This window comes from Elephantulus edwardii, unplaced genomic scaffold (assembly GCF_000299155.1).
Source record: "Elephantulus edwardii isolate Elephantulus edwardi_28Jun2011 unplaced genomic scaffold, EleEdw1.0 scaffold00040, whole genome shotgun sequence".
NCBI lineage: Eukaryota > Metazoa > Chordata > Mammalia > Macroscelidea > Macroscelididae > Elephantulus > Elephantulus edwardii.
This window is the reverse complement of record NW_006399790.1, coordinates 922,289-945,742: the sequence shown is the minus strand read 5'-3', so window position 1 is coordinate 945,742 and position 23,454 is coordinate 922,289. Positions and strand designations below refer to the sequence as shown.

The window sequence follows — 23,454 nt, the reverse complement described above, 5'->3', positions numbered from 1 at the left end:
AGGGTCGCTATGAGTCGCAAGCGACTCGACGGCACATAACAACAACAACAACATTAATACCAAGTCCAGATTTGTTACTTTAAATGTTTAGGAGAATCTAGCATATTAGTTATTGTTGTATGTACCATTGAATTTGACCTGACCCATAGCTGACATTCCAGTGGGTGTTCAGAGCAGCTGGTGGATTTGAACCATGTGCCTTTGGGTTTACAGTGCAGCTTCTTGCCACTAGGCCACCAAAGCTCCCTTACAGCATTAAAAAAATTTAATACAATTCATTACTAAAACAATTATAGCTCCCCATCTAATTAAACTTTTTTAGATATGGAAAAGAATTTATTACTTTATATTGGTTGGCATACAAAATTCATATACATTTTATTTCATTCATATACACTGTGTTTCATACATTCTTTCATTCACATTGTGTTTCATATAACCATGGCCATACAATGTGCTTTATAAACTGAATCACCATTGATCTATGCCCACAATTACCCAGGGGCTCACTGGATCTTTCCTAAATTCTTTACTCCCTCCCTCTACCCACTAAACTTTGTGATGTGTATAAGAATTTTAAGTGGAGAAACATTTGTTAGAATATTAAGGTTTAAAATGAAAATTATTCCAAACATCTCTACTGTGTGAAAAAAGTATTCCTGGACACTACTAAAAATAATTCACATTACCATCCACATTTCAAGTTATGAAACAGGTTGGTTAACTATTCTCCAGGAACACTGACTGAACCAATTGTGTATGGGTAAATGCCACTCTTCATTCCTTTGACAACACTGATGATTCCCCTCCCCAATCTTTTAATTCGCAATTCTTTGGAATTAATTAGGTGAATATTCTTTCATGCAAAATGAATTTTTAAAAAAATTATTGTTTCTCCTGTCAACAAACAAATGGATAGAAAAAAAAATACATACAATGAGATAATATGTAGTACTGAAAAACAATGAACTCTTTAAACATTATACAACATGGGGGACCCTGGAGAATATCATGCTGTGTGAAATATCTCAGTCACAAAAGGCTAAATACTGCATAGCACCACTGTTATAAAGCAGGTCAGACATGGGGGATTGGGAGGAGAATAGGATAAGAGTGGATAGATAATGACCACTGCATTGAAACAGATGAAGGAAAGAACTGTTTAAAAGGAATATATGATTAGGCATTGTACATACGACAACAGCCCAGAATAAGACGTACAATGGAAAGCGGACTGGGGTGGGACAGGTAGGTAGTTGTGCAATAATGAATGAATATTTTTTAAAAAGTGAACTGGGGAGGAGAGAGGGTAAAACATACAACAATGAAAGAATAAAAATGTAACTTATCTGTAAATGTTCATTAAAATCACAATTAAATAACATTTAGATAACTTATTGTTTCATGAAGAAAAGTTATATTCAAAGTAGAATGTAACTTTACCAGGTAAGTAGTTTAACAGAAATGGCATAAAGTAATTATTTCCAATTAAGATTAATCAATTTATAACAATAAAAACATAATACATACAAATAAAACATAATATACAATTGAGCTTGGCTATGAAAATTTCATTTACTGCACTTAATCCCAATGTTGAAATGTCGTATAAAACCCTTAAGCATTTTGACCATAACTTCATTAGCATAGCAGTTCCGATATATCCTCAATACTCTAATTACAGTCCTATCTTACTAAGAGTTATCTGACCATAATTTAAGTATAATTTGTGTGAGTGTGATTTTTTTTTACCTTAAATAAGGTTATTCACCTCAGTTTTCAAATTAGTGTGAGTGTGATTTGAGTCAAAGTTCACAAAGCATAGTTAAGTATAAATCTGGTTTTCTGTTACAAATATAAGGTACTTACCAGGCCAAATGGGTAAACTGTGAGTCAACAGAGCAGGCTACCACTTCAGTATTTATAGATCTGAATTCTTCAATTCTATCACCAAAAGCGATAATTTCAGTTGGACACACAAATGTGCTGTAAGTTGAAAAACAAATTATGTTTTCTCAAAATATAAATTTACCTGAAGTTTCAAATGAGCTTGGTTTTATGAATATCTTTCTTTTCTTGGAGTTGGCCCTCCAGGAGGTTTTCAGAGGCAATAAATTCCATAGGAGATTTCCCATCCTACTGCTACAGTGCAGCAGGTACATCTGAACCACTTGCCTTTGAGTTGGAGGTGCAACTCTTAACCCATTATGCCACCAAAGCTCTCTACAAACATCTTTAGTATATAAAAATGCATATTATGAATACTTTTCAGATATAAACCTTTTCAAGATTGACTAGTCAGATTATTTGATCAAGTATTATTTAATAAAAAGTATATTACAGAGTTTCCAATTATTTATCAATAAACTTTTTTATTATAACTTAATGTTGTTATTATGTGCTGTTGAGCTGGAATGGACCCATAGCTGGCTTTCCAGCAGGTTTTCAAAAAACAATAGATCACATGGGAGGAGATTGCTCCTCAATAAATCACATGGGAGAATCTAGCTGGTAGATTCAAACTGCAGGGATTGCACTCAGTCAACAATGTTTAAGTCTCCATTCTGGAAGCAACCCTCTCCATTTTATTAAGTATTCTTTAATACTATATATAGTGTTTTATACCTTTCAAGGAACTATGGTGCTATTATGATTGAGACATTCAGCAGTTTGAATGTACCAGCTGCTCCATGGGAGAAAAATGTGGCAGTCTGCTTCCACGAACATTTACAGCCTTGGACACCCTATTGTACAATTATTTTACTTTGCCCTACAGGATCACACTGAGTGGGGGGGAGGGGGAATGATCCTGTTGCAGTATGTTTAGTTTTAGCTTTAAAAGGATTTACACAAATCTTCACTAATTTTTTAAAAATTCCTATACAAATCCTGCTGGTGTCATGGATGAAGCATTCCGAAAGGTTAGTGGTTAGAATCTACTGGCCATTTTGCTGGAAAAAGATGAAGCAGTCTGCTTCCATAAAGCTTTGTAGCCTTGGAAGGGGGCAGTTCTACTTTGTCCTCTGGGCTTGGTATAATTTGGATTCCATTCAATGGCTGTGGGTTTGGTTTTTTTGAATATCAATCCTATAAGCTATTGAGAATTAATTGTATTTTGGAGATGAGTGAAGTGCTCTCCAATTCCCCTATGCTTCTTGGTAAAATCCTCTTCTAACTTCATTAATGATTACATTATAGGACAACCATGCAAATAGAAGTATAAAGTACTGGGGTCAGTATGATTCTGAAATATACTATAGATGTTGCCTTTTGGAGTAAATTTCTCATTTCAGCTTGCCTTTTAAAGAATGAAGAACTGAATAAGTAGTACTGTCTTAATTTAAATTTAAAAACTCATTGCCATTGAGGTTTCACTGGGTTTCTGAGGCTGAAAATCACGTAGGAGATTGCTCATCTTTCTCTTAGAGCTGCTAGTGGATTAGAACCGCCTTTGGGTTAGCAGTACAACTCCCTACAGGCTGTCCCACTAGAGGTCCCTTTCTTGATTACTGACTGAGGTTTTACAGTTATTTACATGTACTACTTACAAATCAAGTGGGTAAAAGAAAAAGACCAGGTATTTCCCACGATAATCAGTTAACTTGAGCTCCTTAAATTCTCCATTTATCACAGCTGTGCCTTCCCAGTAAGGTGCTGGCTTGGAAACTAAGAAAGAAAAAGATTTACATGATGCTTTATAACACTGAGAAAGTTGATGGGATGTCAGAAGGATATCTCTGGGAAATCGCAAAGTATCAGGGCTTCTTAACCTTTGGATCAATTCTGGCAAAGTCTATGAACCCATTTTCAGACTAATGTTACTGAATACATAAAATACATAGAAAGGAAGCAAAAAGTCTCTGAAAATCAGCTGGAGGGTCAGTTATGAGTTTATTCGACTTGATGAGGTCACCATGAGCCAGAATTGATGGCAGTGTGTTGGGTTTTGATCTTTACTACAGTACATCACCAGGCCTGTCTCACTTAGAGCAGCTGCTGGCTTCAAACAACATACCTTCTGGTTATCAGTTGCACTCTTAATCAATGAGCTATCAAGGATCCTCAGCAGAAGGGTACTAAACTTAATATACATTACTTAAAATACTATTGTTAAGTTGTAATAATCTATTAACATGACACCCCTTAATTCTTATTACATTGTTGGGAAAACCAAATCTGAAAAATAAATTCCCACCTGGAAATTTTTAGTTCTTCATTTAAGAATTGTTATGCTTGTTCAAAGAAAAAACTGATGCATTTGTACAGCAAAAAGAATGCAGTTACTTTGGTAAGATCTATAAATGGACCTCCCAAAGCATTTTTTCACACAATTAAAAATCTGTCCTAGATACAATTAATATTCTAGTAAAATCTATAAGAATAAAGAATATTTAAACTGCCCCATCATAACTGCCATCAGTTTAACTATTGCCAACATTTTGATGTCTTTTCTTCCAGTCTTTTTAAAATACATCAATGTGGATCATGTACTCCCTCTTCTTATAGGAAGTGATAGATTAACAATGAATGCTTGTCCAAATTAAAAGAAAAATTCAAATATCTTAATGTATTGAATTAATGTAATGAATAAAAGTTCTTGTATCTTTGGAAAAAACCCTTTGTGATTTGAGTGAAAGTTTACAGAGCAAATTGGTTTTCCATTCAACAATAAATACACATTTTGTTTTGGGATGTTAATTGTATTCCCTGCAATGTTAGTGCACTTTCCCTAAAATTATTGTAAGTATCTTTAGTTCTAGATAATCCTACATGTTACAAAGAAATATAGCGAGCATCTAAAATTTCAAAAGGTTTTTTGGTAAAGGGAAATATTTTTTTCCTTGCATGAGTAGAATTGGAATGAATTTATATTCTATGAGAAATATATGTAATGTCAGTAAACATTTAACTGGCTGAACATTCAAAAATATCTTCCCAGCCACGTAAAATCGAAATGCATACAAGTTTGCCTTTCCATAAACTAAAATTCAAAAGTAGTTAACTTTCCGTAGGAAAGAACTACATACATATGTTTAAGTGGGCAAAAAAATGTTTTTCATTTATCACTCCCACTCCATCCTAAATCATAACATCCCAATTAACACCAAGGCTTCGTGATCGTGAAGCATTACTTTTTTTTTTACTTAATACTGGCACAGAACATGCTGTGACAGAACCACAAAAGTCAAATAAACACCTACAGAATTTCAAATGATCGTAGGAAAAGTAGGTTACTGAAAAGCAAACAGCAGTCTTTTCCCCTACAGTCACTGCCCACTGCCTTTCGGCTAATGTAATAGTCAGACTCAGCACACCACAACTTTCTAAGTATTTTGGTCTGACGTGTCATTCCCTGAAAGTTCACCGTGTAACGCTGGGCAAAAATGCAAATAATCAAAGGCCAAATTAACAAGGTAAAAGTGTGCCAAGAGGTTTACTATCAACCTAAATATCCAATCTCTTTTCCCATTTTCCTACAGAATACTACACCCTGTAATACGTTTGTTCATTTCCGAGAAACACAAAGGACTCAATACGTATAAGACGCTTTGGGAAGATGGCTTTTAATAGTTTCCCTCTTAAGATGCTACGAAAACTAAAAATGAGAGATTTGCCCTTCTGAACATGTTGTCTAGCTCCTGTTCTGTTTAACGAAACTTCTGCGAATCATTAATTCAAACTTCCAGAGTATTATTGGGAAAGAATAAAGCAAGCAAATAAATCTCGAATAGTACAGACAATATGTGTGGCAGGAACTTGCAATGTCTGAGGAACTGTTCCAGTTTGCACAACATCCTGATATCTGCAAGCCTGGGACTAGAAGGACCACCCTCTTTCATCTTAGACTTTTGGGTTAACCACAATCTCTTCCAAAATCTGATCAGTGGAAATTACTCTTTTCTTAGCAAGTGGACTCCTCGTTCTATCCCTCCACGCCGTGGGAGAGACCCAGACCTGTGTGTGGGCCCAGCGGCAACCCAGGGGGTGCTGCTCAAACTCGGAGCCCCGGGAATTATCACAACCAGAGTCCATGTGGTCTCTGGGCCGCCCCGCTCGCCTCCGCCCGCCATCCCTTAGGGGAAGCACCACCTACTCTTGGCTTTGCTGAGGTGCAGGGAGTGGTCTGCGACCGATACTCGAGAGGGCTCCCCAGGGTACACTTGTCCGCCAGCAAAGAAGTGGCACTTTTCTAGTTGGGTCCGGGGCTTCTCCTCAGACTCCAAGCCTTGCAAAACTCCTGTAGGCAGTAGGAGTAGCAGTAGCGGTAGTAGAAACTTGCGGCTCCGGCCCAAGGCTTCCGCCGCTAACAACTGTAGTTGAGTCGCCTCCATGACTTATGAGTGGAGGCACACGTCCCTAAGCTTGAGCGCGACTCCTTCTGCCGCCAAAAAGGAACAACCGCGCGCGCACGACACCGCGTCGGCCGCCAAGGTAGGGCGCGACCTTGCGAGACCTGCTCCGCCCCCGCCCCGCCCCGCCCCACCCAGCTTCGCCACGTGGACAGCAGCCCCACCCCTTTACGCCCCCAAGCTTGAATTTGCGCCTGCGCCTTGCTGCGACAAGGCCAGTGTAAGTGCCGCTCCACTGTTTTTCTGTCTTTTGCACTGTTGTAGGCTCTGCTATCCTTTATAGAACCTTCACACCTAACCTCTGCACACCATCTCCCCAGAAATCAGAAGCTAACGTTTCTGTCTCTCAACCGGCTTGAATTTCGCTTTTGGGAACTCCTCTCTCACCTCCTCTCTACCCTCCTCCCCTTCCCTCTCCTTTAGGCATAGCCCCGCCCCTGGCGGCCCCGCCCCTTCGCGCCCTAGCTGGTCTGCGCCTGCGCCTGCGACGTTGCGTCAGGTTTAATCCCGCCAAAGCAAGTTTTATCCAATGAGAAGGCTCTTTCCTTGTGGCGTCGCTCGTGACTAACGGGTGGCTTCAGCAAATTTCGTTTTTCGACCCTGCTTATTTTTCTAACATTCCTATAGTGGTTAACATCTTATTTGCTAATCTCAAGGTTGGTACTAGTTAAAATCGTCAACTCCTACTAATCTCTGAAGGTTGGTGGTTTGAATTCACTAGTGGTTCCGGTTGGTCTTGAAAACTGTCGAGGGCAGGCCTACTCTAGCGAGGTCTACTGAGTCAAGGGAATACACTCAGTGGCAGGGATTTTGGGGTTTTTTCCTTACGAATTTGGCCAATTTTGTCCCCAAAGCCATTCTGGTGGTTGAATGGGCCCCTGCCTGACCTGTGAGGGGTGGTTCCGCCATTTCCCTGAGTAGCCGCATATCGGCCTCAGGGTGTTTTTGACCCTGCCCATCCTCCGCAGAACTTTGTCCTTGCCTGGTGTTTTGCCTCCCCCCTCCCCCGCCTCGCCCCCTCTTTTTTTTTTAAAAAAAAAAAAACCTCTCAGCTTTTTGTGGCCTTTTTTCACAGATTTCAATTCTCGAACTCCATCTTCCCCCTCCCCCCCAAAAACGGAAACGGACTTTTCTGTCTCTGAACGATTTGCACTTTATACTTCTAAGAAATATTTACTTAGGATTCACACACACACACTACAGTGATCTGTGTGAGTAGTTCTTTAGGCCCCGTCTAGTTGCCTTTTTAGGTCCTGGGAAAACTTGGGAGAAAAAGTGCTGTAACGTGACATAGGCTGTCTCTAGACCATTATCCTCTGGCTGACAAGAAAACGAGGAGGCACTTTGGGGATTTCAGCCTGTCTCAAGTGCGTCCCCGATTTTTTCCCTTTTATCAAGACTTAAAAAGTTCCATCAAAATGGTTTGTGTTTTTTTCCCCCCCCTAGCACAGTGTAGTCTCCCTGCCGGTAATTAGCCTCATGTACACATGTGCCAGGATGAAAAGGTCTAGGACTGGCTTAAGAAGCAATACCCTTCCTACCAAAAAAAAAAAAAAAAATCAACACCAGGCCGTAAGATAGGAACCATCAGTAGCCTTTGTTTCCCCCCAACACTTCATGTCTATCAGAGCAGCCTTTGTCTCCCCCAGCACCCCTTGTCTGTCAGCAGCCTTTTTCTCACCCCCAGCACCCCATGTCCCCTCTGTCTTCTGTGAACAGTTCCTGAATCCTACAGAAGCCGTCCTAACAGTTATTCTCTATTTGCTTGGCAGCTTCCTGGGGTCAGACCAGGCCCAAGGTCTCAGCCCATCTTGCGTACTCAAACACTTAGAAGGTGGTCAGCATCTGATACTGTAAGTACTTGATTTTGCACATGGTTTGTTGTTATGTGCCATCAATTTGCCTGCAACCCATATTGACCCTATGTACAGCAGCTCTGAACCCTGCCCTGTCCTGGTCCATTCTCACTTATTCTGACACACAACCCTCATTGTATTAGTCCATCTCATCTGGGGTCTTCTTCTGTGCTGTCCCTCCACCCTTCCAACATGAGGTCCTTCTCCAGGGAACAGTCTCTCCTGGCCACATGCTCAAAGTATGTGAGACAGAGCTCTGCCCGGTGTTATGTACTTTGCGTACTGCTTCCTGACCCCTGTGTCTTAGAGACAAAGATTAAGAAGAAGCCACCCTATTTGCCCAGGGTGAGAGGTGTGTTCTTACCCATAATGGTGTCAGGCACTTCTTCACTTTCAGGAAACCTGTAAATAGGAGGTCTCTGACGAGGCTGCTCTCGATCCCATTCTTCTCCTTCCCTGGCCTCTGGTTCCACATGGAGAGGAAGTAGGCTCCGGGGGGCTCGGAACTGGATGCCAAGGTTTCGATTCAGGGCTGTGCCCCGTATGCGGCTTCGGTGATCCATGTTGGACAAACAGCCAAACACCTATGTGCCTTCTGGGCTCTAAAGTTTAATAACTAACTGTGAGCTGGGCCTGTAAGTTTAGGAACTAGGAGAGGAAGTTTGGGAAGAGTATTACTTACCAACCCCTCTTTATCTAGGATGGATTAAGGTGACTCAGCCTGTAGTAGGGACTGTACTCCAAGTGGGCCCTGGTGAACTTCCCATCCACTAGAGAGAATGACCAGATCAGCTAACTCCCAGGCACATCCTGTGTGTCCTTTAGTCCCACTGGAAACTCTTGGCAATTTGTACTCTGGGTGGCAGTTACTCTGTATCCTTTCATCCAATGATATTTCTTGATGCCTACCTATGTCAGAGCAAGACATTGTTCTGTCATAGTGGCACCTGCAAGGAAACTAGAGGTGGGGTCCCTGCCCTCAAAACAGTTATCATCCATCAGCTGCCCAGATCAATAATATAAAACCAAGCTGCCCATATTAATAATATAAAACTGTATGACACAGAGGACCAATTATAAACCCATTAAGTGCCTCAGAAACCCCTGAGGAGCTTCAAAAGCATTTATGTGCTTAGACTGAAGCCCTAGAGAGTCTTGAAGATGATTTTGAAAGCATATATCTGGTTAAAACCCACCTCTTAATGGAGGTTTAAGAGTATAGATTGTGGAGTCAGCCATTCCTACATTAAATCTGTGTTCAAGCATCTTGTGGATTTGGGAAGTTTATTTACTATTTTGAATCCTAAATTTCTTCATTTGTACATAGAAGACAGTGATACCTTGCCTGCATTGTAAACCTGAAATTATATGTTAAATGTAAAAGCCATATTGTGGGGGCTAGATTTAGAAATTCACTTCTAAAGAATATAGTTGAAATAAAGTGACTTCTGAAGCTAGTTTATAAAAAAGATAGCTCTGTGTCATTTGGATTACTCATTCTGGGGGAAGACTTCTCCCCACCCCAATTTTTATTGGGATAAAATTTGTAAAACATAGGGTTTAACATTTTAATATATCCAATTTAGTGTTAGTGTATTCATGCAGGAGTGCTGATGTGTAGTCCATAGTAAGTTGTGCTGCTAACCCAAAGATGATTTGAAACCACCAGCTGCTTCTGCAAAGGAAGGTGGTTACCTCCTATTAAGATTGACAGCCTCAAAAACCTGATGGAGGGTCAGTTTGAGTTAGAACTGACTAGTTAACAGTCAGTTCAAGTTGGAGTGTATTATCAGTGTTGCACAACCTATTATTCAATTTCAGAACATACCAATCACTCCAGGAAGAACTGCCATGGCTGTTAGCAGTCACTCCAGTTACCCCTGTTCTTTGCTCCCCTGGCAGCCACTAATCTACTTGCTCTGTATATAGATTTTCCTATTTTAGACATTAATATAAATGGAGTTGTGCAGTATTTGGCTTTTATGTCAGACTTTTCGTGAGCATAATGTTCCCAAGGTTTATCCATGCTTAACATGCATCAGTAAGCCATTGTTTTTTTTTGTTTTGTTTTTATTTTAATGAAAGTTTACAGAGACTTTGGGTTTCCAGTCATTCATTGTTTGCCTTTTTTGCTTGCTTCCCCCCCCCCCCCGAGTTAGCTTTTCTCTTTGAAAAGTAAGAAAAAATTCTATCATTGTTACACAATCCCCCCTCAGTCCACTCCACTATGCAGCTTTCATTCTGGACTCTTGTCATGACAATAATACCTACTCACATTTCCTTTTTTTTTTTTTTCCTTTCCTTTTAAACAGTTCTCTCCCTCATCTGTTTCAATGCAGTATACATTGTTTATCCTCTCTTAGTTTTCCCCCAACTCTGATGTCAGACCCACTTTACAACAGTGGCACTATGCAGTATTTCTTCTTTTGTGACTGAGATATTTCACTCAACATAATGTCCTCCATTTTGTATAATATGGTGGAATAATATGTCTATAACACGTTTACCCATTCAACAGTTATTCATCATATAGTAAATAACATTGCTATGAACATTCATGTACAAATTATTATGTTAATATGTTCTTACTTTTTATTGGATTTTCAGGGTCTCATGGTAACTCTAATGTTTTGAGGAGCCACCAAATTGTTTTCCATATCAGCTGCATCATTTTACAAACCTCTTAATAATATATGAGGGTTTAAATTTCTCTTAAATGTTTGCCAACATTTGTTATATAGTCCATTTTTTAAAAAACTAGCCATCCTAGTGTGTATGAAGTGAGAGCTCATTATGATTTTGATTTGTATTTCCCTAAGTAAGAACCTGTGCATCAGTCCCAAAGGCATGCAGTTCAAATTTACCAGCTGCTCTGTGGGAGAAGAATGAGCAGTTTACTACCTCTAAAAACCTATTGGAGGGTCACCTATGAGCCAGGCAAACAATAACTAATTATGTTAAACATCTTTTCATGTGGTTTTTGGCATTTATATATTGTCTTTGATGAAATAGCCATTCTAATTCTTTGTCCATTGAATTGTCTTTTTGTTTGGTTGTAATGCTTCTTAATACATATAGACCTTATTACATTTGTGATTGCAAGCACTCTATATGGTTTAAAAATTTTTCTTTATGGTGTTATTGAAGGAGCTCTGGTGGCCTAGTGGCAAGAAGCTGTGCTGCAATCCTGAAGGCACACAGTTTGAGGCCACCAGCTGCTCTGCAGGAGAAAGATGGGCATTCTGATATATATGTATATAGTATGTATGTATGTGTGTATATATGTGTGTGTATATATATTTATATATTCACACACACTATACATATATATACGTATATATATGAGCATTTCATCATCTGTCTGTTGGCCATCTGAATATCTTCCTCTGTGAAAATTCTTTTCATGTCTAGAATTCTGTAAATTTTTATATGAGATCCTTGTCAGAAATGGTATTGCCAAAAGGTTTTCCCCAGTCAGTAGGTTTTCTTTTCACTCTGTTGGAAAATATTTTTTATACACGCAGGGATTTAATCTTTACTTGATCCCAGTTAATCTCTGATGAACTTTTATGTTTTGAGCTTTACTCCCAGGTCTCTGATCCACCTCTGATCTGAATTTATTATTGTGTATGGTGTGAGATGTGGATCCTGTTTCAGCTTTCTGCAGGTAGCAGTCTAGTTTTGCCAGCACCATCTGGTCATTTTCCCCATTTGATAGATTCTATTTCCTTGTCAAATATCACTTGGCCATAGTTAGCCGAATCCCTTTCTGGGTTCTCAATTCTGGACCCTTTGTCTATGTGCCTGTCATTGTACCATTGCCATGCTGTTTTGGTTACTACCACTGTGTAATAGGTTTTGAGGTCAGGGAGTGCTATGCCTCCCACTTCATTTTTGTTTTTCAGAAGTGCATTGCTTATTCGGAGTCTCTTTCGAGTCCAAACAAACTTGACAATTTCCCTTTCAGATTGTGTTGAACATGTAGATTCCTTTTGGTAGGATTGTCATTTTCATAACATTTAGTCTACCTATCCATGAACTGGGCACATTTTTCCATTTATTTAGGTCTTTTTATTGTGTCTTGCAGAAATCAGTTTTCTTTGTACAGGTCCTTTGTGTCTCTAGTTAGATTCATTCCCAAGTATATCAATTTGTGGTTGGCTATTGTGATGGTATTACTTTCTTGGTTTCTTTTTCTGAGTTCTCTTTGTTACTGCTGTGGAACTTCACTGATTTTTGGATATTGATTTTATATCCTGCCACTCCACTAAATTGGTCTACTAGCTCTAACAGGGTTTTGTTGAGTCCTTGGAGTTTTCTGTGTACACTCATATCATCTGCATATAGTGATATTTTAACCATCTCTTTGCCAAACTGGATGTCTTGTCTTTCCTTCTCTTGTTGTATTGCCCTAGCAAGCACTTCCAATACAGTATTGAATAGAAGGGGTGACAGTGGGCATCCTTGTCTGGTTCCTGTTCACAAGGAAAAATGCTTTATGTTTTTCTCCATTGAGAATGATATTGGCCTATATTCTTTTCACAATGTTGAGGAAATTCCATTCTATTCCAATTTTGCTGAGTGTCTTTTTCAGGAAGGGGTGTTGGATTTTGTCAGGTGCCTTTTCTGCATCAATTGCTAAGATCGTATGATTATTGTTATTTGCTTTGTTAATATGGTGCATTACATTGTTTTTCTTATGTTGAACCATCCTTGCATACCTGTTATGAATCCCACTTGGTTCTGATGAATTGTTTTTTATTTGCTTTTAGATTCATTTGGCTAGGATTTTGTTAAGAATTTTTGCATCTATATTCATGAGAGATATTGGTCTGTAGTTTTTTTTCTTGGTACTATATTTGCCTGGTTTTGGTATTAGGGTTATCCTTGCTTTATAAAATGATGCTGGGACTATTCCTTCTTTTTCTATTTTTAAAAATACTTTAAGTAGAATAGGTGATATATCTTCTCTGAGTGTTTTGTAGAATTCAGCTGTGATGCCATCTGGTCTGGGACTTTTCTTATGGGAAGTCTTTTTATGACCTGTTTAATTTCTTCTTTTGTGATGGGTCTGTTCAAGTGTTCTATATCTGTCTGTGTCAATCTAGCTAGGCCGTGAATTTCAAGGAATTTGTCCATTTCCTCTAGGTTTTAGAATTTGCCTGAGGATAGCTTTTCATAGTATTCTGATATTACTGATTTAATTTCATCTGGTTCTTTTGTTATATCACCTGTATAATTTCTTAATTGCATTATCTGTGCCTTCTCTCTTTTTTCTTACTTTCTAGTTTTTCTTTCTTCTTCTTCTTTTTTTTTTTTTTTTTTTTTTTTTTTTTTTGTTAAATTTGCTAGTGGTTTGTCAATTTTATTGACCTTTTCAAAAAAACAGCTCCTGGTCTCATTGATGGTTTCAGTTGTTTTTCTGTTTTCAGTCTCATTGATTTAAACGCTAGTCCTTATAATTACCTTTCTTCTAGACACTGTAGGGTGATATTTTTGTTCTTTTTCTTTTTGACAAAGGTATTGAGTTAGAGCATTGACTTTTCTTCTTTTTTCTTTTTTAGTGTGTGGGCCTATTGCTGTGAACTGTCCCCCTGAGGACTGACTTAGCTGCTTCCCAGAGGTTTTGGTATGTTGTATTTTCATTTTCTTCAAGGTGTTTATTGTGGTGTGTCAGAGGGGTAGGACTTGGATTAAGATGGCTACCAATGACATCTCTTACTGATTTTGTATTGATACTTCATGATGAGGGTAGAATTTACATGGTGGATCCAAGAGAAGATTTTTTTTTAATTGATGTTTTATGTGCCATTGAGTTGACTCTAGCTCATAGTGATCCTGCCTATGTATGTTGTTGTTGTTGTTAAGTGCCGTCGAGTCGCAGGCGACTCATAGTAACCCTATGAAGGAGAGTCCCCAACGCTTGGGTGCCTTTCATCCTCTCTCCAGGTTCATAAGGTTTTCAGAGGCAAGCTATTATAGAAGTGGACGCCACTCCTCCTTTCACGCTTGTTTAATCGGGGAGCTCCACCCCACTCTCAGTCCGCATTGGGTAGCCAACCATTAACGCATTTGACACATCCGTGTCACAGTGTTCAGCCTCACAACAACCACAAGTGACTGCGGGATGGCAACTTGTACACCAGGGCTATATGACCTAGAGGAATGTCTGAACAAAAACAATGAAAGACTGGCCTGAGGGCCGTGAACTAGAAGTCATCCACCTTTGTCTTGGTCACATCATTTTCTCTTCACTGGGCCAGCTGATCTCTTTCTCTCTCTGTTGATGTTATTGTTGTTAAGTGCCGTCAAGTTGCAGGAGACTCATAGTGACCCTATGAAGGAGAGTCCCCGACGCTTGGGTGCCTTTCATCCTCTCTCCAGATTCATAGCATATTGAAACTGCAAGATCCTACACCATCCTCACAGTGTTCACTGTCATTACATTTATTGTGGCAATTACTATGTCCATCTGGTTGAGACTCTTCCTCTCTTTTCTGACCTTCCACCTTTTTGAGCTTGATAGCCTATTACAAAGACTGACCCCTCTTAGCAACATGCCCAAAGTGCGTGAGACTTAGTTTTTGCTTCTAAGGAGCATACTGGCTTGACTTCTTCCAAGACAAATTTGTTTTGGCCATCTCTGTTCATTCAGTACTTTTCACCAACACCACAATTCAAAGACATCAATTATTGTTTGATTTTTTTTTTATGTTCAGTGTTCAATTTCACATGTGTAAGAAGTATTTGAAAATATCTTGGCTTTCCAGTGTGTAAATGTACCATAATTTTTCTGTCCATTCATTTGTTCTTGGGCATTTGGGTTGCTTCCATGTCTTTGCTATTGTGAATAATGCAGCAGTAAACATGGGTGTGCATGCATCTGGCATGCATCTGTTTGGGTCACTGCTGTTATAAAATAGGACAGATGGGGATTGGAGGTGAGAGTTGGACAGAGAATGGGAAAAGAGTGGGTAGATAATGAACATTGTAGTAGAACAGAGGAGAAGAACTGTCATCCATCTAGCATCAGCATTGTTATCTATTGCTCTACAGCCTTTTCTCAATTCAGCTTGAGTTTCTGGCAGTTTCCTGTCAAATGTACTACTCTAGTAATTTTTTAATTATCTTCAAGGTTTTACTCGTGTGTGATATTAATAGTATAATTTGATAACTTCTACATCCTGTTGGTTACCTGCTTTTAGAATGGGCACAAATATGAATCTTTTTTTGTCAGTTGGGTGGATGGCCATCTTCCAAATTTTTTTACATAGACTAATGAGCGTGTCCAGAGCTACAACTGTTTACTGACAGCCCAGTTGATAATGCATCAATTTTAGGAGTCTTAATTTTTGCCAATGGCTTTTCTGTAAAAAAGTGTTTGGAGTTGTAATACTAAACTAAAAAAAAATTTTTGTGATAATGTCCCTATCTGGAGATCTATCTTAGCAGTTCAAATCTTGGTCTGAATCCCATGAGGGAATGGATACCGTATGACATTCTTCTACCACATTCAGAGAAACTGCAGTGCCTGGTGATTGACACTGGGTATCATCTCTCTTTTTCTCTCATTGCTATTGAATAAGAGATGACTATTAGCTGACACTGCATTGAATTTTTGAGGCTGTTAATCATGCCATGGGGGAGGGGAATTTATCATCTTTCTCCCTTTGAGCTCCTGGTGGGTTCAAACTGTCAGAGACGTGTTGCCATTGAGTTAGCAGCAAAACCAGAAACCCTTCCTGATATTATAAACATTTAAAAAAATGCTCATTTCATAATAAACACATTCACTTAAAAATTTAGCTGAACATTATCCAAAAACAACTAGAATAGTACATGCTAGGTTTAGAAGAGGGCATGGCACTAGGGATATCATTGTTGATGTCAGATGGATCTTGGCTAAAAGAAGAGAACAGCAGAAAGATAGGATATCTATTTGTGTTTTATTGGCTATGCAAAGGTATTTGACTGTGTGGATCACAACCGATTGTGGCTAACATTGAGAAGAATGGGGATCCCAGAACACTTGATTGTGCTCATGTGAAACCTCTTCCTAGACCAAGAAGCTGTTGTGCAAATAGAACAAGGGTTCAAGCATGGTTAAAAACCAAGAAAGGAGTGGATCAGGGATGTGTCCTTTCTCTATATCTCTTCAATTTATAGTGCAGAACAGATCATTCAGGAGACTGGACTTTATGGCATTAGTACTGGAGGAAGACTCATCAACAACCTGCATTATGTGTATAACAAAATCTTGATCACTGAAAACTGAGGAGAACTTGAAGCATTTGCTTCAAAAGATCAATGAGTGCAACTTTCAATTTGGATTGAATCTCACCATCAAGAAAACAAAGATTCTCACCACTGGACCAACTGACATCATCTTGATAGATGGAGAAAAGATTGAGGTTGTTAACAGTTTCAACACTCTTGGCATCAGCAGTCAGGAAATCAAAAGACAAATTGCTTTAAGAAAGTCTGCTGTCAGGGACCTCCTCCAAAGGACTGAAGAGCAGCGATGTCATTCTAAAGACTTTAGAGTGCCTGATCCAGGCCTTGGTCTTCAGAATTACTTGTTATGGATCAGAGAGCTGGACAGTGACTAAGGGTTCCAGAAGAAGATTCGATGCCTTTGAGTTGTGGTGCTGGAGAAGAATATTGATCATACAATGGACTGCCAAGAGAACCAATAGGTCTGTCCTAGAGAGAATGAAACCTGGTTGCTCCTTGGAGGAAAGGATCTTGGAGTTTTGTCTCACATACTTTGGGCATGTTGCTGGGAGAACCAAGTCTTTGGAGAAGGACATCATACTCAGAAGAGTGGAAATAGTGCAAAAGAGGAAGACCTTGGACAAGATGGATTGACATAGTGTGGTAATAAATGGAGGTGTGTCAGTGATGATGAGGTTCACTAAGGATAAGGTTCAGAGCTATTTGTTCATAGTCTTGCTATGAGATTATAGGCAACTCAATGGCACATAACAACAACAGAATGCTTACTCCCCCAGCATTAAAAACTTTATCTGAGAAAACTCTGGATTTTGTGGTTGATCATATGTGTGGCTTAGTTAGGAGACCTATGTATGTGACTTTGAGTGTCTAAGCCATAGGAAGGGATTCTTTAGCGATGGCCTTTATACCCTAGAATAGCTATCGTGTAGCCAAAGCAACATAATTTGGGTTGGCAGTGCAACTCCTTACCACTAAGCCACCAGAGCACCTTGTTACATAATTTATACTATCTAGTGTTTGCTTCACATTTGTCCACTTATATTTGGCACAGTCATAATTCTTTTTCTCATTTTTGATGTTTCACCAGACATTCTCTGCTATAATCAAGAAGACTGTAATTAATAAGACCAGTTATATTTCATATGTCTCCTGATTGCATAGGGAGCTCTGGTGGCTTAGTGGTAAGAAGCTGTGCAGCAATCCCAAAGGCATTTGGTACAAATACACCACCAGCTCCTTTGTGGAGGAAGAATGGACAGTCTTCTCCTGTGTGATTTGCCGCTTCTGAAAACTCATTGGAGGGTTACTTGTGCGTCGGTTCCAACTCAACAGCACATAAAAACAACAACTGGTTATATTATAGATTAATTCTTGGATTAGTAATAAAAAAGTCAAGAGTTTAAACCTACCATCTGCTATAAGGGAGTAAGATATAGCAGTATCTTCCTGTTAAGATTTAAAACCTCAGAAATCTGAAGGAGATCACTGGGAGTGGAAATGAACTTCATGACAGTGGTTTGAATGACACACCAGAAATTACATGCTTTTTGGACTCAGAACTGAGGAGGAGATTAAGACACAGTGCCAATTTGCATAACAATGAAGCCATCTGACTTTAAATTTAGATGCAATAAGACCTGTAACCCTTTATTCTGATCAGTTCATGACTGGGTATTAAAATAGTTTTAACCTTATTTTAAGTAAGTGTTTTTCCTCTAATACTAATGCCACGTTCTTCTTCATAATGTCCAGCCTCCTGAATGATCTGTTCTGCATTTTCCCTCCTCTTTTTTTCTTGCCTCTTATACTTGATCCTTTGGAACATACTAAGAATTTTCTATCAATCAAGAACATTTATTCTTAAAACCATAAAATCATTTATCTAAGAATTAGATGAAAGTAATGAAGTAGTAAAATGACTGGAGCAAAAAATCGTGTGCAAAGCTTACAGACTCCACTAGATGGTAGCAAAGATTATGTTTTGTACCTTCACAGCAAACCAAATTAGGAAAAGAACTCTGGAAAGTAAAAATGATATCTGAAATACTATTGCTTTTGGGTTTTTTTAAATTGAAATTTTAATGAAAATTTATAGAGAATATGGATTTCCATTAATTCGTTACTGCACATTTCCCTCCCTGCCCACCCTTCCCCCCAGTTTACTTTTCTCTTTGAAAAAAAATTCCTTCCCCTCCTCCCAGCCCCAGTCCACTTCACTATGCCACTCTTATTCTGAACTGTTGTCATGCATATAATACCTAGTCGTATATTCTGTTTAAGCAGTTCTCGCTCTCATCTGTTTCAATGCAGTGCACATTATTTATCCTGTCTTTTCTTAGTTTCCCCCCAACCCCGATGTCAATCCTGTTTTAGAACAGTGGCATTATGCAGTATTTGCCATTTTGTGACTGAGATAGTTCATTCAGCATAATGTCCTCCAGGGTCACCAGTATTGTATAATATTTCATGAATTCCTTGTCTTTCAGTGCTGCATAGTATTCCATTGTGTGAATATACCACAGCTTCTCTGTTCATTTGTTGATAGGCACTTAGATTATTTCCATCTCTTTGTTATTGTGAGCAACACAACAATAAGCATGGGTATGCATATATCTGCTTGGGTGGCAGTTCTTTTAGGGTATATTCTCAGTAGTGGAATTGTTGGGTCAAATGCTATTTCTAACTACTTGAGAAAGTGCCATATCACCCTCCAAGGTGGTTGCACGATTTTACACTCCCAACATCAGTGGATAAGGGTCCTCTTCAGCATTTGTTGTTTGCTGCTGTGTTGAATTTTGCTATTCTTACTGGGGTGAGATGATATCTCATAGTTGTTTTGAATACTATTGCTTTTGGAGATGGCAAACCACAATTGGGTTAAAAATCTAGAAAAGAAAATTTCAGTAAAGCTTATTCATATTCATTCATATTCTCTCTCCCCCCTCCCTTCCTCTCTCCTCCTCTCTCTCCCTCCCCTCTCCCCTCTGTCCCTTTCTTTTTTTAAACAAGCTCCTGTTTAAATGGCCAGAAAATGTCAGTCTCAGGCCTGGTTGCTGTTAACTTTTGACTTGTATTTGATAAAATATTTTATTGTTGTTGTGTACCATTGACTCAGACCTGACTTGCACAGGAGGAGATTGCCTCTCCTCTAGTGGAGCATCTGGTTGATTCGAACCATGTGCCTTCAAGACTTCAGTGCAGCTTCTTGCCACTAGGCCACTAGAGCTCCCTTTGACACAAATTTTAACAAATAAATAAGAGTCTCTTTTTGTCTTTTTCTCCTAGTAGTGTACAATATGTATATTTCAAATATTATTAATTTGTTCTCCCAGAATTTTCATGGTGTATCATGAAGGTATTTTTGTTTAAATAAATTATGAAATTATACAGAACACTTGGGGGAGATAAATTTGACAGTGGAATAAAAGCATACATAAACTGTTTTTAAAATAAGATTTTTTAATTGGATTTTTAAATTTGCAGATCTCTGAGTCTTTAGTGTATTTTTAAAAGATTTTCATTGTTCAATTTTTTACATTGTGTTTTACTCACGTACATTCTATTTTATACAATAATTTATATACATTATATTTCATATATAATTGATTGCCATTTGTCTATACCTCTTAATGCTATGTCTCTTCAAGTCACCATTGCATCTCTCCCATTCCCTCTTTCCACCATTGCCCACCAAGCTTCACTATCTCAGTGATCCTTCCTCTCTCCCCTTTCTCTCCCATCTTTTTTCTTTCCCTTCCCCCAAGATCTGCATCCTGCTCAGTTATCTTCCTGTTTTTGTAATAGTGATCTTATGCAGTACTTGTCCATTTATGAATTATTTCACTCAACATAATGCTCTCTAGCCTCTTCCATGTTGTGTCATATTTTATAAATACTTTATTATTCTTTAGTACTGCATAGTATTCCATTGTGTGAATATATCCCAGCTTCTCTATCCACTCATCTGATGATGGGCACTTGGGTTTCTCATGTTTTCTAGCTATTGCGAATAATACTGATATGAATATAAGTGTATATGAATATAAATATCTCCTTTTTTGCTTCATCTCTGATTTCCCTGGGAAATCATATATTCCTAGCAGTGGAATATTTGGGTTATATGGGATTTCTGTGTTCACCTTTTTGAGGAAATGTCATATTGCCTTCCAGAGTGGTTGTACCATTTTCTAATCCCACTAGCAGTTCATGATAGTTCCAATCTCTCTACATCCTCGCCAACATTTATTGTTTGCTGCCCTGTTAAACTTTGCTTTTGCTGCTGAGGTGAGATAATAGCTCATTCTCATTTTGACGTTCATCTTTCGGATTGCCAGTGATTTTTAATATTTTTAATATTTTCCTCATGTGGTTTTTGGCCATCCAGACATCCTTTATGAAGAATCTTTGTGATTTCTGCCCATATTGTAATTGAATTATCAGTCTTTTTCTTGTGGAAGCCTTGTGGTATTCTATAAACTTTAGTTATGATACTCTTGTCTGAAATGTTGTTGCCAAAAGTTTTTCCTTCAGTTTGTGTGCCTCCTTTTCACCCTATTGGGAAAATTATTTGATGCACACAGGGATTTTATTTTTAGAAGGTCCCATTCATCAATTTTACCCTCTCCTGATTGTATGTTTTTACCTGTTTGCAAACTTATATATGCCATAGACGAGGGCTTCTAAATTAGTTCCTGTTTTGTCTCTGATATTATTCATATTTTTGGGCTTTTTTTTACCCCTAGGTAAATCCACCTTGAGATGGTTTTTGTGTGTGGCATGAGGTATAGGTTCTGATTGGGTTTTTCACAGGTAGATGTCCTGTTTTGCTAGCACCCTATGTTAAAGAGGCTGTTGTTGTTTTCCGCATTTAATAGGTTCTGTTTTCTTGTCAAATATCAGTTGTTGTTGTTGTTATGTGCCATTAAGTTGCCTGTGATGCCTAGTGACTCTACATACTTTAGCTCTGAAACCTGCCCTATCCTGAGCCAATCTCATCATCTTAGACAGACCTAATTCCATTTCTCCAGTCACTGAGTCAATCCATCTTATCCTTGATCTTCCTCTCCTGCACTGTCCCTCCACCTTTCTAAGCATGTCTCTCTCCAAAGACTGATCCCTCTTAGACATATGCCCAAAGTATGTGAGATAGAGCCTCAAAATCCTTGTCTCCAGGAAGCAGCTCTCTGATGCATAGCAAGTAATTGTGAAGACCATGGCATGGATCAGGTGCACCTTAGTCTCTAGACTGACATCATTGCTCTTCAGTACTCTAGAGAGGTTCCTACCAGCAGATTTTCCCAATGCAGTTCATCTTTTGATTTCCTGATTGCTGGTGCCAGAGTGTAGATTGTGGAACCAAGCAAGCTGAAGTTATCAACAGTCTCTAGCTCTTCTTCATCCATCATGAAGCTGCTAAATGGTCCAGTGGTGAGAATCTTTGTTTTCTTGATGTTGAGCTTCAATCCATATTGAATACTATAGTCCTTGACCTTCTACAACAAACCCCTTATGACATATCTTATTCAGTTTCAGTGAGCAAAGGTTGAGTTATCTGCATAATGTAGGTTGTTGATGAGTCTTCCTCCGATCCTGTTGCCACATTCCTTCTCATAAAATCCACCCTCCTGAATAATCTGTTCTGCATATAGTTTGAAAAGGTATGGAGATAGGATGCATCCTGACACACCCCTTTCCTGATCCCGAACCATGCAATATTTCCCTGCTCTGTTCTGACTACTGCTTCTTGGTCCAAGTATAGATTTCACATGAGCACAATAAAGTGTTTTGGAACTCCTACTCTTCTCAAGGTGGTTGTTCTTGTTGTTGTTGATTGCCATCAAGTCGAGCATGACTTAAACAGAAGATCTAATGCCTTTCTATAGCTATCATCATTTCTCCAAGTTCATAGAGTTTCCATAGGCATGTGGTTTAGGAAGTGGATGTCACTCCTGCTTCCAAACCTATTTTACAGCTGGGAGCTCCACCAAACACTGTCCACCTTGGGAAACCATTATGGCATTTGACAACCCAATGGCACAAGATTCAACATCACAGCAAATCCAGATTACCTCAGTACAGCAAATTGACAAAGAGTGATGTACATTCGTACAAAGTAGAAGAATGTTCCTCCAAAATATAACAACAGTAGTTTCACTTATCAGTGGTTAAGTGTCAAGTAAAATATGACTTATAGGGATCCTATGAACAAAAGACCTGAACTCTGTTCTCTACTTAACATCATTTCTTTATGTTTGGCCTGGAGGCTCCTATGCTGTGATTCCACTCTAGAAGTTGGTTTCTCATGTCTTGATAAGGGTCACCTAAGGAAAGTTTTGGTTTGAGTTGGTTTGTGTTACAGGTTTTTTTATCCCTCCACAAATGGGTGTCAGCTGGCTAGACTTTTCCCTATTTTAGCCTTCAAGGACCCAAGGGCGGAGGGTCTATTGGGTCAAAAGCATTTGTTGGATGTGTCTTTAAAATTCCATAGGTGGCCCTCAGGCCAAATTTATTAATGTTAGGATGAACATTCCTTTTTTATTATTTTGTGTGTGTGTGTGTGTGTGTGTGTGTGTGTACAGTCAAATCAGATCTGACTGCTACAGGAGGAGATTGTCCCTCCTTCAGCAGAGCATCTGGTGGATTCGAACCTTGTACCTCTGGGATTGCAGTGCAGCTTCTTGCCACCAGAGCTCGCCAGGATGAACATTCTTTAAGTGGTACAGCAGCTGTTTGTCTGTTTGCTATACTGAATAACTTGGAGTTGCTGTGATGCTGAACACTGTGTCATAGCTGTGTCAAATACCATAATGGTTGCCCATCATGGACAGTGTTGGTGGAGCTTCCAGATTGATTCAGGTTTGGAAGCAGGAGTGGCTTCCACTTCCTAAACCAGAGGCCTCTGGAAACTTTGTAAAATTCTCAAGATTATCCATCTTTAACTTTATAAAATATAATGTATAGCTCCAAATACGTGATTTATACATAAGTATAGGGTCAGCCTTTTAGACTGTACA

The 23,454-nt window shown here is 38.9% G+C and overlaps 1 protein-coding gene across 1 annotated transcript in view; it reads right to left on the bottom strand.

Annotated features, from left to right (window-relative positions):
• The window catches only part of PRDX4 (peroxiredoxin 4), a 14,752-nt gene extending 8,420 nt beyond the window's left edge, over positions 1 to 6,332 (bottom strand). Inside the window, exons 1-3 of the mRNA XM_006885073.1 lie at positions 6,095 to 6,332; positions 3,549 to 3,666; positions 1,870 to 1,986 (exon numbers count right to left, since the gene is read on the bottom strand). Of these exons, the coding sequence (XP_006885135.1) occupies positions 1,870 to 1,986; positions 3,549 to 3,666; positions 6,095 to 6,332 (473 nt within the window). The remainder of the gene's footprint in view (positions 1 to 1,869; positions 1,987 to 3,548; positions 3,667 to 6,094) is intronic.
• Between the last annotated feature and the right edge of the window lie 17,122 nt (positions 6,333 to 23,454).